At 46.3% G+C, this 17535-nt stretch overlaps 1 protein-coding gene across 1 annotated transcript in view; it reads right to left on the reverse strand.

Annotated features, from left to right (window-relative positions):
• Positions 1-17535, reverse strand: part of LOC143289188 (FERM, ARHGEF and pleckstrin domain-containing protein 2-like) — a 132701-nt gene that overhangs the window by 27806 nt on the left and 87360 nt on the right. The window contains exons 13-14 of the mRNA XM_076598121.1: positions 6668-6893; positions 815-1160 (exon numbers count right to left, since the gene is read on the reverse strand). Coding sequence (XP_076454236.1) covers positions 815-1160; positions 6668-6893 — 572 coding nt within the window. The remainder of the gene's footprint in view (positions 1-814; positions 1161-6667; positions 6894-17535) is intronic.

Raw genomic sequence — 17535 nt, forward strand, 5'->3', positions numbered from 1 at the left:
ATCACACTGCTTTTATCTACACTGATTTGTGCTCCTTCCACTGTGTTGTAAATGTTGTGGCTTAATTCCTGTTGGTGTCGTCATGTTCTCAATACTTAGGAGGATGAGTCGTTTTGCCAGCTTTTTTTTTTTTTGGTAAAGGTCTTGGTGTGAATTGGGAAGTGTGGACATAACTCCCTTTTCTTTATTTAATTTTTCTTTTTTTTTCTTTTTTTTTTAAAACTAATTCAAACCAATAATAATTAGTCTGTTTAGTTTCAATAAAATTTTCATAAAATCAATAACATTACAAACCCCCATCCCCCACCTCAATACAAAACAATACAATACCAACACACACCCCCACCCCCCTTCCCTCCCCAACCATAATACAAAACAATATAATACCAACACAACCCCCTCCCCTCCCCAACCACAATACAAAACAATACAATTCCAACACAACCCCCTCCCCTCCCCAACCAAAATACAAAACAATACAATTCCAACACAACCCCCTCCCCTCCCCAACCACAATACAAAACAATACAATACCAACACAACCCCCCTTCCCCCTCCCCAACCACAATACAAAACAATACAATACCAACACAACCCCCCTTCCCCCTCCCCAACCACAATACAAAACAATACAATACCAACACACACACCCCCCCTTCCCTCCCCCCAACCACAATACAAAACAACACCAACACCCCCCCCCCCTCCCCAACCACAATACAAAACAATAATAATACCAACACAACCCCCCCGTGCCCTCCCCAACCACAATACAAAACAATATAATACCCCCTCCCCCATGCCCCCAACTCACCTTGCTCTTTCTGCGGGCATCATCCTCCCCATCCCCGCCTGCCGACAGACTGCTGATGTTGCTGGGGAACCCCCCGATGCTGCTGGAGGTCGACACGTCCCCCCCTGGCCCCACCGGGCCCCCCCCACACACGCTCAGCTCCCCGGGCTCTCCATCCCTCCCTTCCTCGTCGTCCTCCTCCTCCTCCCTCCTCACCTTCCCACCCTCCTCCTCCTCCCTCTCCTCTCCCCCCTCCTCCTCCTCCTGAGGGGGTGGGGGTGGGGGTGGAGGGGGCAGGTCGTCAGAGTTGTCCTCCCTGTAGACGTAAATGTCGATGGGGGCCGCTTCACTGGCGCTGCGGATCAGGCTGAAGACAGAAGAAAAAGAAAAAAGAATGGATGCAGGTGAGGGTGTGAACATCATTTGTGGCGAAAGTTCAGTTCAGTTAAGTCCAGTTCGACAGGCGCAATAACCGAGTGGTTAAAGCGTTGGACTTTCAATCTGAGGGTCCCAGGTTGAAATCTCGGTAACGGTGCTTGGTGGGTAAAGGGTGAAGATTTTTCCAATCTCCCAGGTCAACATATGTGCAGACCTGCTAGTGCCTGAACCTCCTTCGTGTGTTATACGCAAGCAGGAGATCAAATACGCACGTTAAAGATCCTGTGATCCATGTCAGTGTTTGGTGGGTTATGGAAACAAGAACATCCCCAGCATGCGCACCCCCGAAAATAGAGTATGGCTGCCTACATGGCAGGGTAAAAATGGTCATACACGTAAAAGCCCACTCGTGTACATTATATGAGTGAACGGAACGTGAGAGTTGCAGCCCACCAATGAAGAAAACAGAAGAAAATGTTCAGCTCAGTTTCTCAAGGAGGCGTCACAGTGTTCGGACAAATCCATACACTATTACACCACTTCTGCTAAGCAGATGCCTGACCAGCAGCACGCTTAGTCAGGCCTTGTGATGAAAATTATTCTTCATTTATGATTTTTTTTTTCTCTCTTTTGTTTATAATACAAACCGATGACTCTTTCAATCTATGAATGTTTGCAAAGAAGTTTTTGGTCGAAAGCTTTTTTTGTTGTTGTTGTTGTTGCTTTTTTAGGGGGAGGATACGTATGAAAATATTTATCAGAGGAATCCTGCTTTTGGGAAACAATTTAGCTTTCATTACTGATTAGAAAATCTCTCTCTATCTTCCACCTCCATCCCTCTTCTCTCTTCACCCCGCACACCCCTGTCCCCTTCTCTCTTCACAGTGAGTTACATTCAAGAGAGAGAGAGAGAGAGAAGCAGAAGGGGGAGGTCAGGGGGGATTCATTCCCTCCTCAATGAAGCAAATGGTGCTGACAGCTGGAGACTTGGTGTCACACAACTGAAAGCAACTGAAGTAATTGACTCATCAGCCTCGCTGAGTCTCCTCTGGTGGGAGGCCCCTCAGACCACCATTAACAGGCAGATCTCCTACTGACTGTGACAGATCACGCCTGGGTGTGGATTGTGTGGGAAAGGCAGGAGCCATTGATATGCTCCACAACAACAAAGATGTCTGTGGGAAAAGGACTAAGCCATTATTGTCGTCAGTAGGGGGGCTTAGTAGGTGGTGTCTTTAGTTCGTTAAATCAGAACAGGCACAACCGAACACCACCAAAGTGGTTCAATTCAGCAGCAGTGCAGGGTCTCCTCTAGTGTGTGGCCTCCTGCCAACCTAACATCGATGGTTCCCTGAGGACTGCCGACACTGGGACTGCGACAGATGAACCCAGGTGTGGCGGTGTATGCCAGAATCAGAATAAGCCACTGAAATGGTGCAGATAAATGGAGCAGAAAGGGGGAAAAAATGTGGGAAAGACAAGAGCCACTGGTAGGATCCACAATGACAAAGGTGTATGTAGGAAAGGCAGAAGCCATCAATAGTCTCCACAATGACAAAGATGTATGTGAGAAAGGCAGAAGCCATCGATAGTCTCCATGACGACAAAGATGAAGGAAAGAATGAGTGATGTGAACTGGAAAAGTGTGGGGTAAAAATGTTCAAAAGCATAGCTCTTAGCATTCACTCTGCCTGGCTATCATCACAGGCATGCTGGAAGAGAAACAGAACTGGAAACAGTGACTCACGCAAGGGAGGCAATGCCTTCATGAACACGACCCCTAGCCATGCATGGCTTAATTCCCTTTGATTGTGAAGCATTGTGCAGGAGGTTAAAAGAAAAAGTGGTAAAATATGAAAATTGCGGTGTTTTTTTTTTCCTGTTTTGAAACACCTGTCCTTACACTGCATGATTGTATCAACTTTCTGATGCAAGCTGTATCCTTCACTTCACACAACACGGGTCAGTAAAAACAAAATTGAATATTTTTTTTAAAATAATGAGAGCAGTAAATGTGTGTTATAAAGACCTTAGTTTAATACAATACATATCATTTGAAATTCAAATCACTTGTCGATTTACAATTTTTTTTTCACAAGATTTTTCTTTCATTTTAATCAAGGGAGTTAATCTGGGAACGTTTTCAGCTTCACAAACACCATTCCAGGTTTTGCATCACACATCACTCTAGCAGATGTACAAAAACACAGTTATTTCCCTTGCACTGTCAACGGATTGCAGTTTCAAGTGACAGTGGAAGCAGCACTGCATTACAGGTTTTTACTGTTATGATCAACAGATGTGGATGTCACACTACAAGCACAGGCCATTCGAAGAGTGAAATAATAATAATAATAATGGATACTTATATAGCACACTATCCAGAAATCTGCTCGAGGTGCTTTACAAAAACGCTTTGTTAACATAAAACATTACATCTATGTTACATACACGCACCAAAATATGATACACACACACACACACACACACACACACACACACACACACACACACACTGCATACATACATTTTAACAATACATGTGTATCTAACAGCTACCCTAACACATACACACACACAGGCAGGCACAAACTTACATAAACGCACGCACACACAATACACATTCATATACATGCATGTAGTTATGTACACATACATATGTATACATACATAGTCAAGCACAGCTGACGCAAAGGAAGTGGACCTGCCACAATTGAACTTACTGCTGAGGGAAAAGGTGAGTTTTGAGACGAGATTTAAAAGATGCGAGGGAATCAGAATGACGGAGGTTATCAGGGAGCTTGTTCCACATCTTTGGCGATTGAAAAGAAAATGATCGAAATAGCTTAAAACACAGGAACTGGGAGGTTTTCTGCTGTATAAATGGCGTAACATCGCTGCCAAGATCAACAGCAAGAAATACTGGATAACGATATAGGATAAAGATAAAACACAACAATTACAACAAAAATCCACATAAACACACACCTCACAAACCATCATGCATACACACACACGCGTGTGCACACACAGAGGCTTTCTTGTGTGATTTAGGTGTCTCCCAGTCAAGACCAATCATAAGTTTGAAATATCAATTTGTTTGAATGCCCTTCATTCAATATATTGCAAAAACATACAGTGTTTGTGTGGAAAAAAAAAAAGTGAATGTCTATCACATACTTGTCCAAAACAACTGGTCTTTCAAAAACTCACTGACCAGTTTCCACTGAACACATATTTGTCCTTTGAGGATGCTTTGAGTAATCATTTATTTCTCAGACAAATTACAGAATATTTGAATCAAAGTCCATTCGGTATCTAACTTTTACTGATTATGCTTTTGTTATAATGAGCATGCTTTATCCCGTTACAGGAATGTTTGAGATAGTTATAGTTTACTCTCACCCACTTCAATTTTACTCTCACCCAGTTCAATCTTTCATAGTTCTTCCTGTTAACCTCTGCCACTTTCTATGTCTCTTTTCCCGTCTCTGTCATCCCACCACCTCTGCCACTTTCTATGTCTCTTTTCCCGTCTCTGTCATCCCACCACCTCTGCCACTTTCTATGTCTCTTCCACCACCTCTGCCACTTTCTATGTCTCTTCCTGTCTCTGTCATCCCACCACCTCTGCCACTTTCTATGTCTCTTTTCCCGTCTCTGTCATCCCACCACCTCTACCACTTTCTATGTCTCTTTTCCCGTCTCTGTCATCCCACCACCTCTGCCACTTTCTATGTCTCTTTTCCCATCTCTGTCATCCCACCACCTCTGCCACTTTCTATGTCTCTTTTCCGGTCTCTGTCATCCCACCACCTCTGCCACTTTCTATGTCTCTTTTCCCGTCTCTGTCATCCCACCACCTCTGCCACTTTCTATGTCTTTTCCCGTATCTGTTATCCCACCACCTCTGCCACTTTCTATGTCTTTTCCCGTCTCTGTTATCCCACCACCTCTGCCACTTTCTATGTCTTTTCCCGTCTCTGGTATCCCACCACCTCTGCCACTTTCTATGTCTTTTCCCGTCTCTGTCATCCCACCACCTCTGCCACTTTCTATGTCTCTTTTCCCGTCTCTGTCATCCCACCACCTCTGCCACTTTCTATATCTCTTCCCGTCTCTGTCATCCCACCACCTCTGCCACTTTCTATGTCTCTTCCTGTCTCTGTCATCCCACCACCTCTGCCACTTTCTATGTCTCTTCCTGTCTCTGTCATCCCACCACCTCTGCCACTTTCTATGTCTCTTCCTGTCTCTGTCATCCCACCACCTCTGCCACTTTCTATGTCTCTTTTCCCGTCTCTGTCATCCCACCACCTCTGCCACTTTCTATGTCTCTTTTCCCGTCTCTGTCATCCCACCACCTCTGCCACTTTCTATGTCTCTTTTCCCGTCTCTGTCATCCCACCACCTCTGCCACTTTCTATGTCTCTTTTCCTGTCTCTGTCATCCCACCACCTCTGCCACTTTCTATGTCTCTTCCTGTCTCTGTCATCCCACCACCTCTGCCACTTTCTATGTCTCTTTTCCCGTCTCTGTCATCCCACCACCTCTGCCACTTTCTATGTCTCTTTTCCTGTCTCTGTCATCCCACCACCTCTGCCACTTTCTATGTCTCTTCCCGTCTCTGTCATCCCACCACCTCTGCCACTTTCTATGTCTCTTCCTGTCTCTGTCATCCCACCACCTCTGCCACTTTCTATGTCTCTTCCTGTCTTCTGTCATCCCACCACCTCTTCCTATTGCCCCCACACCCCATTCACACACACACACACACACACACACACACACACACACACACACACACACACACACACAGAGAGAGAGATACACATACTACTCCCCCCACCCCTTTGTCTGATATCACAAACAGTGAAAAGATGTTAAGCTAAAGAAAGACAGACAATACATACACAGTGACACACCCACGCACACAGATGCCAATCCCTGTCATGTGCTTGTGACCATGCCATGTAGTCGAAAATGAACTCATCGGAACAATTTTGACCTTGGCGTTAAGTCGGAACAAACTGCTACAGAACATAACAAAATACAGCAAAATTTGTAATAGCTGGCATCTCTGCCCCTACCTCCTCCTGTTGGGTGAAGTCAGGTGGCTGTGTTCCTCCTTCTCCTCCAGTCTCAGGGATGTTTCCCCCCCCCCCCCCCCCCCTCCCCCCCCCCCCCCCACCCCCACACACACCCCTACCTCCTCCTGTTGGGTGAATCAGGTGGCTGTGTTCCTCCTTCTCCTCCAGTCTCAGGGATGTCCCCCCCCCCCACCCCACCCCTACCTCCTCCTTTTGGCTGAGGTCAGGTGGCTGTGTTCCTCCTCCTATTCCAGTCTCAGGGATGTTTCCCCCCGACCCTCCCCCCTCCCCCACCCACACCCCTACCTCCTCCTTTTGGCTGAGGTCAGGTGACTGTGTTCCTCCTTCTCCCTCCTGTCTCAGGGATGTCCCTCCCACCCCCCACCCCACCCACACACACCCCTACCTCCTCCTGTTGGGTGAGGTCAGGTGGCTGTGTTCCTCCTTCTCCTCCACAGTCCCAGGGATGTTCTCCACCTCCTCGGTGCGGGACAGTCGCTGATCCTCCACCCCGGGCTGGGGCGCCCGGGATCCAAACACAGGTTCTGACAGCTTCCTGTCGGCCATCGACAGCCCCACGCTGAGCGTGGTGGGGGACGTGGGGGTCTCGTGGTCCACATGGTTGGCTCCGTCTGTTTGGAAACAGGGGAGGTGGGGGGTCAGGGTGGGGTGGGGTTATTATAAAAAAAAATGTTTTTGTTGTTGACTTTATAACCTTTTGGTAAATCTATAACCCTATATGTCTATAACACAGTTGTGACTTTGTTTCTTGCAAATCTCTATTCTGACCTCAGTTTATTTGTTTCGGTGTTCTGAGGTGGGGGGTTGGGGGGTATTTTTTGTTAAGTTTTATCATCTTTTGGTATGTTTATAACCCATGTGTCTATGAGATGACTGTGACTTTGTTTCTTGCAATCTCTTTTCTATGCTCAGTCAGTCTGTTTGTTTAGATATTCTGGGCCAAAATCAGAGTGAATGAGAGTGTGTGTGTGTGTGTGTGTGTGTGTGTGTGTGTGTGTGTGTGTGTGTGTGTGTGTGTGTGTGTGTTTAATTTTTGTAATATGCTCAATGAAGGCAAAAAAGTCATTTTAGCTGTAAGTAAGATGATTAGATTTGCAAATGTTGCCTAGCTGCACTTTCGGAGTTAGAAGACATTTGTGTTTTCTCAACTTTTATGTGACATTGTTGTGTATTTGGAAATGTTTGTTCTGGGCATGAAAAGATTATTTGCAGTAATCCTCCATACTCCAATAGGAATGAAAGGATAATCAAAACTTGTGTGTGTGTGTGTGTGTGTGTGTGTGCACGTGCATACATGTGTGTGAGTGTGGTATGATTTGGTACTGGAAAATGTGTGCAGGTCCATACATCTTCTTGGACGAGAAAAAAAAGAATCTCTTAATATGAAAAACATCAATAATGTAAACTGTATGTGTGTGTGTGTGTGTGTGCTTGAATGTGCATGTGTATGCATATGTGTATGCATGTGTGTGTGTGTGTGTGTGTGCATACGCGCGTAAGCATGCATGTGTCCCTGTCTGTCTGTCAATGCTTGTGTCTCGTGAGCCTGTCTACATGTGTGTCAGAGTGAGTGTCTGTTTGAATGGCGAACAGAATACATATCTGCATGCAGTCCTTCATATCTGTATGTGCTATGAGTGTCTGTATGCATGCGTATGTGGGTGTGCATGAATACATGTATTTCATGCAAATACGTAAACATACCAGTCCCTCTGACATTTAAAGAAGAAAATGGACATGAAATCATTCAAAATAAACAAGGAAGTGACAAGAAGACGCAGCACACAATGGCAGAAGGAGCATACAGAAAAGGAAAAAAAAGAACAGGAACAGAAAGAAAAAGAAGCCAAAAAATCAAGAAAGATGGGGGAGAAATGGAGAACAACAAAATGAACGAAAAACCCAACACCACATCCATATCAAACACACACAGACACACACACACACACACAGACACACACAAAACAAAAACAAAACCAAAAAAAAACCAGATGGTGAGACCACACATGCTTGTAAAGATTAGCCATGAAAAATTCAAGCAACAACATCACGTTGCTCTATTTACAACATCCATGCAAGTGATTAAAAAAAGAGATGGGGGACAGGAGAGGAGGGGAGGGGAAAGGGACATCAAGGACAGCAGTGGAGGGGGTGTGGGTGGGGGATGGGGTAGGGATGGGGGGTGGGGGCGGGGGGGGGGGGGTGAGTGCCTCAAAATGTGACTGATGAGATTGATAAAGACCATTCTTTTCAACTCTTGACTTCATCAGCACATCTGATCATATTGATACGTACTGTCTCTTCTTCTTCTTCTTACTCTTATCATTACCATTATCATCATCATTTGACTGCGTGAATTTATCCATCACTATTCTTACCAATTTCGCCTTGTGTGGGTTTTTTTTTTTTTTTGTTGTTGTTGTTGTTTTACCACAGGTGACTTTCCTTCTATTTACAATAAAATTATTATTGGTAAACAACCAGCATGCTTACTTTTTATTTACCACTGATACTATCAATGGTAGAGAAAAAGCAAGGGTTTTTTTTGGGGGGGGGTTGTTGTTGCTAACCACCAATACCATGACTGGCAGCTAACGACCAGCACTTACCTCTGACTTGCCAGGCAGTGGTAGCATGTTCCGGTTTCCACTGTGTTTGGTTAAATTCCATCCATACCATGAATGGTAGATAACCAGCACTTACATCCATACCATGAATGGTAGATAACCAGCACTTACCTTTCACTTCCCAATGGTAGCAAGGAATGATGGATACCAGCACACTTACCTTCCATTTTTCATCAGCGGTTTAAAGTAACTAGCGTCTGTGCGTGTCTGCTGTCTAACAATTTCAAACTTCAGACCCGTACAAGACAAGGCAAGACAAGACAAGACAAAATCTTTATCACAAGCAAAAGACAGACATGGCACAAGTGACCCATCAAAGCAGTGACACTGACAAGGAAGAAAAATGCAGTGCAGTTTTGTTCTGGCATCACCACCTCACAGGGAGCCAGTGCAGCTCTGTCAAGAGGCAGCTGTTACATCTTCTTGTTTCTCTCTTTACAAAACTAGTCTTTTTTTATCATTATTACTACTTCTTTTTTTCTTACTTTTTTCTTAAATTCCTTTATCTTTTGCTAGAGGTGAAAATACATGCACCACATATCTTGTGGAAGAGGAAAACAGTGCAATGTTGGATCAAATCACACGCAGTATCGTTCCCATCAGCACAGAATTGATGACACATTGCTGAGTGCTCCATGTGTGACAAACAACGTAACGGAAAAACCAAGCCATATGAGTACCTGCACAACTTTATTGATCATCACAGTGCTTATAATGATTATCTTTTTATCACTGTTGATTATAGTCCAGTGACCACATCGGACCATATCAAGACTGCCCAACTGCACAAATTTTAATGTCCAGCTGCATCAAACACAAAACTCTCTCTCTCTCTCTCTCTCTCTCTCTCTCTCGCACACACACACACACACACACACACACAGAGAAAAGCAGGCAGAGAAAAGACAGGCAGGTTAGATCTCAGTGATGACCATTAAAAATAAAAGTTAACAAATACACAAAATCAGAAACACCAAACACACACACACACACACACACACACACACACACACACACACACACAGAGTTCCTCTCTGAGTTCAAGAAAATATGAAGTCTAGGTGGTGCCAGCACGTTCCTGCTTCAACAGTGTTGGATTAAATCTCACCACTTCTTCGTTAGCATCTTCTCCAAAAGATTCACCGCCCTTCGGTGCAAACCAAGAAAATATGATACCTTCATACTTGAAATTTTCCACACACACACACACACACACACACAACAACAACAACAACAACAGAAACAAAAAATCTGGACTCCACAACAATCAAAGCGAAAGAAACAAACGTCTTTCAATGCTTTTGAGTTTTGCACAAAGCCATCAACAAAAACTACACCTCTTTTTTCCAACCCATTCACTCTCCCACAAACTGTAAAACTTACAATACTCGTCAAACCAACAAAGATATCAATGAATAACCACCATAGTCTACCAAAACAGCTAAGCTACAATAAAGACCAAAAAAAACAATTAACAACCAACAACAGAAAAAAACCCCACACAAATCAAAAGCAGACAAAGTATGCCCGACAAAAAAACAACAACAACAAAACAAAAACAAAACAAAACCACCAAACAAATCCATTGCGTCTAGCCAGAAAAGGTTACAAGGGAGAAAGGGGGGGGGGGGGGGGGGGGGGGTAATCATTGATTATTGTGAAATACGATGTCTTACGTCAAGACACGGCAATACACAGCAGCCCATCTAGCCAGGCGAATATCTGTTTTTAATATTAGTGTGGGGATAAGGATTCATCGATCGGCGGGCTAGGCAGGGCGGGAGCAGAAATGGTCGTCCCCGACAATATTGACAGACTTGGTTAGTTAGGAGGTTCTTTTTTTTTTCTCCTTTCCTTTTCTTTTCTTTCTTTCTTTCATTATTATATCTATTTTAGTCCATCCTTCTTTCTTTCCTCTGTGTCCACCCTCCTACTTTCAACTCCACTCTCCCACCTTTAGTAACACACACACACACACACACACACACACACACACACACACACATGCACACACACACACACACACACACACACACACACACACACATGCACTCACACTCACTCACACAAACACACACACACACACACACACACACACATGCACACACACTCACTCGCACAAACACACACACACACTCACTCACACATGCATACAGATGTGTGTGCACACATACGCCACACACACACACTCTCACGCACACACACATGCACACACACACACACACACACACACACACACACACAAGCACACACACTCACTCACTCACACATGCATACAGATGTGCGTGCGCGCGCACACACACACACACACACACACACAATCACCAAAACAAAATCACGCTGCCCATATTTCTGTCAGTGCTTTATAAATAAATAACAGTTCCACAGACACACACACAAAAACAAACACAGTTTCTTCTTCCTGTCCAAGTGCTGAGACAAAAACCTTGGAAACCTGTGTGTGTGTGTGTGTGTGTGTGTGTGTGTGTGTGTGTGTGTGTGTGTGTGTGTGTGTGTGTGTGTACATTGCCAGAGTGGGAAATGGGGTGGTAGCGATAAATACAGTGTGGGAAGGGGGGTGTGGAGGTGGGTGGGGAGGTTTTTCTTGTTTTGTTGGGGTTTTTGTTTTTTGTTGTTGCCAGAAAATCACCTCTTCTGTGCGTCCCTTGGGGTCAACCATTCTTATTTCTATTCCAAGCCATTGGAAAGGGAGAGAGAAAGGAAGGAGAGAGAGAGAGAGGGGGGGGGGAGAAAAAGAGACAGAGAGGGATGGAAGAAGGTAGGGAGAGTGGGGTTGAGAGAGACACAAGAGAGAGAGGGAGGAAGGGAGAGGGAGGGAGGGAAGAAAGTGGAGAGAGATGGGGAGAGGGAGGAAGAAAGAGGGGTTGAGAGAGACAGAGAAAGAGAGAGAGAGTGAGGGAGGAAGGGAGGGAGGGAAGAAGGTGGAGAGAGAGAGGGGGTTAAGAGAGAGAGAGAGAGAGAGAGAGAAGGGGGGAGGGAGAGGGGTTGAGAGAGACAGGGAGACAGAGATAGAGAGAGACAGGGAGACAGAGAGGGATGGATGGAGAAGGAGGGAGGGAGATGGGTTGAGAGACAGACAGAGAGATAGAGAGAGAGGGAGAGACGGAGGGAGGGAAGAAGGTGGAGAGAAAGGGGTTGAGAGAGAGAGAGTGGGGAAGGGAGAGGGAGGGAGAGGGGTGCATGCATGCATGTGTGTGTGTGGGTGTGTATGTGTGTGTTTTGTACAGTGTGTGTGTTGTGTGTGCCTGTGTGTCACAAAGAGTTCTAACAAACAAACAAATAAAAGACAAAACACAAAAAAAAAGAAATACAGAGAGTCTAGAGAGAAAGACAAGAGACATAGGAGCAGAGATTGTATGCAATCCTACATGTCACAACAAAAACACCATCACACACACACACACACATTCTTTCATCAAAATCCTGCCATCGTCCCCCCACCCACCCACCCCCGGCCCTCCCCAACCCCACCTTTACCTACATTCCCCCACCCCCACCCACCACAAACTGATGCCCCCCCCCTCCCCCAGCCAAGCAAACCACACAGCGGGATGAATGACGCCCCTTGGGCATCACCCCTGATTCACTGCTTTCCCTCCGCCTCACCCCCACACTCCCTCCCAACCTCCCCCCACCCCCATCATGACATGTGTCATGAAGCGCGTCACCATGAAATGTGTTACCATGAACTGTGTCATCATGAAGCGTGTCACCATGAACTGTGTGTCATCATGAAGTGTGTTACCATGAACTGTGTCATCATGAAGCGTGTTACCATGAACTGTGTCATCATGAAGTGTGTTACCATGAACTGTGTCATCATGAAATGTGTTACCATGAACTGTGTCATCATGAAGCGTGTCACCATGAACTGTGTGTCATCATGAAGTGTGTTACCATGAACTGTGTCATCGTTAGGTGTGTCATCATGATGCGTGTCACCATGAACCGTGTCATCGTTACGTGTGTCATCATGAAGTGTGTGTCATCATGAAGTGTGTCATCATGAAGCGTGTCACCATGAACTGTGTCATCATGAAGTGTGTGTCATCATGAAGTGTGTCAGAAGTGGGGAGATTTGAACCCACAACCCCTGATTCCACATTTTAAGAGACAACAACAACAACAACAGCTGCGTTTGAGGCTTCCAGAATGTTTGGCGGTCTCCGACATGACGATCAGCCACAGTCTTCTCACACAAAACAACGATCATCCGGGAGCACCATGTGTTATCACACAGCCTCGGTGCTGCACAGTGGCTGATTACAACAACAGCAAACCAAAGATGGGTGCATGATGAATCCTGGTGCCGGCAGCAGAGGCAGGAAGTTCATCACACACAGTGCAACACACGGGTCTGGGAGGACAGTCATTGAAAACAACAACAACAACAAACAAAACAACAACAAAAACACTGAACTAAACAACACACAACATGGATGAACAATGACAGCATGTGTGATGAGAGGAAATTAATTAAATGAGGGAGGCAGAGAGAGAGAGAGAGAGAGAGAGAGAGAGAGAGAGAGAGAGAGAGAGAGAGAGAGAGAGAGAGAGAGAACGGAAAGAGACAGAAGGGAGGAAATTAATTACGAAGAAAGCAAACATTGATCCCTTCATGGTCATGTCAAGTTCTCAGCACACACACACACACACACACACACACACACACACACACACACAGTGTGGATGTTAATGTGAGGTGGTTAATGCAGTGGATGTTCCGTCAAGGTGGTTAACTGAGGCAGTGGACGCTCAATCTAGGTGGTCAAGGCAGTGGACGCTCAATCTAGGTGGTCAAGACATTCAATCAAGGTGGTTAAGGCAGTGGACGTTCAATCTGAGGGTCCTGAGTTCGATCCCCATGTCTGTCCTGTCAAATCCCTACCTTGCCCTTCCAGCCATCACTTCACAGGAGGAAATTTCACTCCAAAGCTTGAAGATTCAACCGCTTCTGTACAACATAAAGACTGCCTGCATTGTGCCAGTGCTGAAATTACCGGTTCTGCGAGAATTCTACCAACATCACAACAACAACAAAAAAGAAAAAAAAGTCTTGTATCTTTTTGGACTGCCACTGGAACAGAAGTTAAAAAAAAAGGATGACGACTCCTGCTGAAACTCTGAGTCCAGTCGTGGTGTTGTATGACTCATACTGACAATGCCAGACCTTACGTGATCAATACGACACAAATTCTTTCTTTTTTTTCTTTTTTTTAATGTTTTAAGTCAGCTCTACAATGGGGCGAGAGAGACCATGCGACAGTAACCTGTCCCCTGACTTTTATCAAGGCCGCAGTGTCTGCCGGCGGAGAAAGTCTGAGGCTTTTCTGTTCCAAAAATAATCCCCGCCATGAAGCAAGCATGGTGAAAGTTCACTGTGTGAGACTCCCCATAGAAAGCTGCCCCCCACGGTTGGTTTTCCCTCTGTCTGTAGCGCTGAATACTAACTGACACAGGAGGAGGAGACAGTGAATGTGTGTGTGTGTGTGTGTGTGTGTGTGTGTGTGTGTGTGTTTAAGATAAGATCAGAATAACTTTATTATCTCCAACTGGAGAAATTTGGTCAGGTGCATTGTCACAACATTGACAAGTAAACAACCTGGGGACCATAACTGTAACTGTAAAAGTTTGTGTGTGTGTGTGTGCGCGCGCGCGCGCGTGCATGCGTGCGTGCACGTACGTGTAACACCAAGACACCCGTGCATGAAAGAGCGAGAGAATGAGAGAGAGAGACAGACAGACAGACAGACATACAGAGAGAGACAAAGAGAGAGAGAGAGACAGACAGAGCGAACACATGCCTGGGTTTGTCATGATGGTGATCCAATCGTTGTGTGTGTGTGTGTGTGTGTGTGTGTGTGTGTGTGTGTGCATGAGAGAGAGATAAGGGGGGGGGGAGAGAGAAGGGGGGAGAGAGAGATGGGGGACAGGGGAGGGAGACAGGGGGGAGAGGGGGGAGGGAGAAAAAAAAAGGGGGGGGGGGAGAGGGGAGAGAGAGGAGGGAGAGAGAGAGTGTGGAGAGAGAGAAACAGTGACAGAGACACAGAAACACAGAGAAACAGACACAGGAGAGCAGCCGAGTATGCCGGGGGAACAGGACAAAAGAGTGAAACCAACCCTCACGAGGCCGCTGAGGGTGGCGACACAAAGTGTAACAGGTGAAACGGGAATTTAGGCCAATCGGACCTGCACCACCACCACCACCACCACAACCACGACCACCCCACCCCAGCCCCGGTCCAACGTTTACTGCCCCAAGCCGTCACTCATCAGCCGTGCTCTAGTCCTACCTACCCCCCCCACCACCTTGCCCTCCCACCCGCAACCACTGGCGGCCTGCCGGGAAGCCAAACACACCGGACAAGTCGGGAGAGGCCCGCTCCTCTCGCCTGCTGATCAATAAACCGCCAAACTCCTAAGTGAATTTTCTACGGGGGGGCGGAGGGAGGGAGGGGTTGACTCGGTGGAACCGTTTCCGCGTTTACTCAGCGTCCCCCATTCTCCCCAAACACCCCGCCGCCGGGAGGGGAGTGGTGGGGGGGGGGGGGGGGGGGGGGGGGTTGGGGGGGGGGGCATTTGCGGTTCAATTCTTTGATGCTCCAGTCCGCTCCTGTGCTGGGCAATGGCGTTGACAGGTCATGGAGATGTCCGTGCTGCCTTGTCCCTCTGTTTGGTGTTCTTCCTGTCTGTCTGTCTGTCTGTCCGTCCGTCTACTGACTGTGTATTTTGATGTTCACCCCCCGCATCCCCCCTCCCACACACACACACACACAACTGAATGGCACTGTAGTTCAGTAAGAGAGAGAGAGAGAGAGAGAGAGAGTGTGTGTGTGTGTGTGTGAGTGAGTGAGTGTGTGTGTGTGTGTGTGTGTGTGTGTTAACGTTCACATGTATTGCACTGAGATGTTTTTTTGGAAACAATGTTCACATTCACCTTCATATGGGGCCAAGGCCCATACATGAACTCTCTCTCTCTCTCTCTCTCTCTCTCTCTCTCGCTTCCTGAACTTCAGCGTAATTTAGTTTTTTGTTTTGTTTTGTTTTGTTTTACTGTGTAGTTTGAATGTTCACGTGCATTATACTGAGATGTTGATGAAAATAATGTTCATAATTATACCCCTTTGTAAGGGGCCTCGGTCTATCCATGAAGAAACCATCAGTCTGTCTATCTGTCTAACAGCTGGCAGTGCTGTTTCGCTGCTCGCCCTCCTCTCGGTGTCTGGCAGCGGCAAACAACACTGCCCCCCCCCCCCCTCAACACCCCCACCCACCCCCACCCCCCACTGAAAAAAAAGGCTCAGACAGGGTTCTCAACTCTCTCAATCAATTACATAAAACGCCGAGACGCTCCCTCTTCAAATGATTTTGAGTGGAGAGATTTTGGATAAAGTTTGTCTCTTCCCCCTCTCCCTTCTCAGTCTTTTCTTCTCAACTTGCCATTTTCAACTCTCTCTCTCTCTCTCTCCTCTCGCCATGTCTGTCCCTGTCTCTCTATCTGCCCCCCCCCCCCCCCCCCCCACAACCACCCCCGTCTCTCTCTGTCCCTGTCTGTTCCTCTCTTTGTCTGCCCCACCCCCCACCCCGCCCCTCCCTCTCTCTCTCTTTCCCATGACACCACAGTGCCCTGTCTCATCATTCTCATTGCAGTTCAAGTTGTTGGTTTTTTCCCCCGTGTCCTTAATTTTCTCCCCCTAGTGAGTAGTCTGACTAGGTAGGTCTGGTGTAGTTTGTCATGAACTGGCGTGGTTTGTCATGGTCTGGAGTGCTGTGTCATGGTTTGTCATGGTCTGGAGTGCTGTCATGGATTGTTGTAGTTTGGAGTGCTGTGTCATGGATTGTCATAGTTTGGTGTGCTGTGTCATGGACTGTTGTGGAGTTGGAGTGATGTGTCATGGATTGTTGTAGTTTGGAGTGCTGTGTCATGGATTGTCATAGTTTGGAGTGCTGTGTCATGGATTGTCGTAGTTTGGAGTGCTGTGTCATGGATTGTCATAGTTTGGAGTGCTGTGTCATGGATTGTCGTAGTTTGGAGTGCTGTGTCATGGATTGTTGTGGAGTTGGAGCGCTGTGTCATGGATTGTCATAGTTTGGTGTGATGTGTCATGGATTGTTGTAGTTTGGAGTGCTGTGTCAAGGATTGTTGTGGAGTTTGGAGTGCTGTGTCATGGATTGTCGTAGTTTGGAGTGCTGTGTCATGGATTGTCATAGTTTGGAGTGCTGTGTCATGGATTGTTGTAGTTTGGAGTGCTGCGTCATGGATTGTTGTGGAGTTGGAGCGCTGTGTCATGGATTGTCATAGTTTGGTGTGATGTGTCATGGATTGTTGTAGTTTGGAGTGCTGTGTCATGGATTGTCATAGTTTGGAGTGCTGTGTCATGGATTGTTGTAGTTTGGAGTGCTGTGTCATGGATTGTCATAGTTTGGAGTGCTGTGTCATGGATTGTTGTAGTTTGGAGTGCTGCGTCATGGATTGTTGTGGAGTTGGAGCGCTGTGTCATGGATTGTCATAGTTTGGTGTGATGTGTCATGGATTGTTGTAGTTTGGAGTGCTGTGTCATGGATTGTCATAGTTTGGAGTGTTGTGTCATGGATTGTTGTGGAG

This window comes from Babylonia areolata, chromosome 13 (assembly GCF_041734735.1).
Source record: "Babylonia areolata isolate BAREFJ2019XMU chromosome 13, ASM4173473v1, whole genome shotgun sequence".
Classification (NCBI taxonomy): domain Eukaryota; kingdom Metazoa; phylum Mollusca; class Gastropoda; order Neogastropoda; family Buccinidae; genus Babylonia; species Babylonia areolata.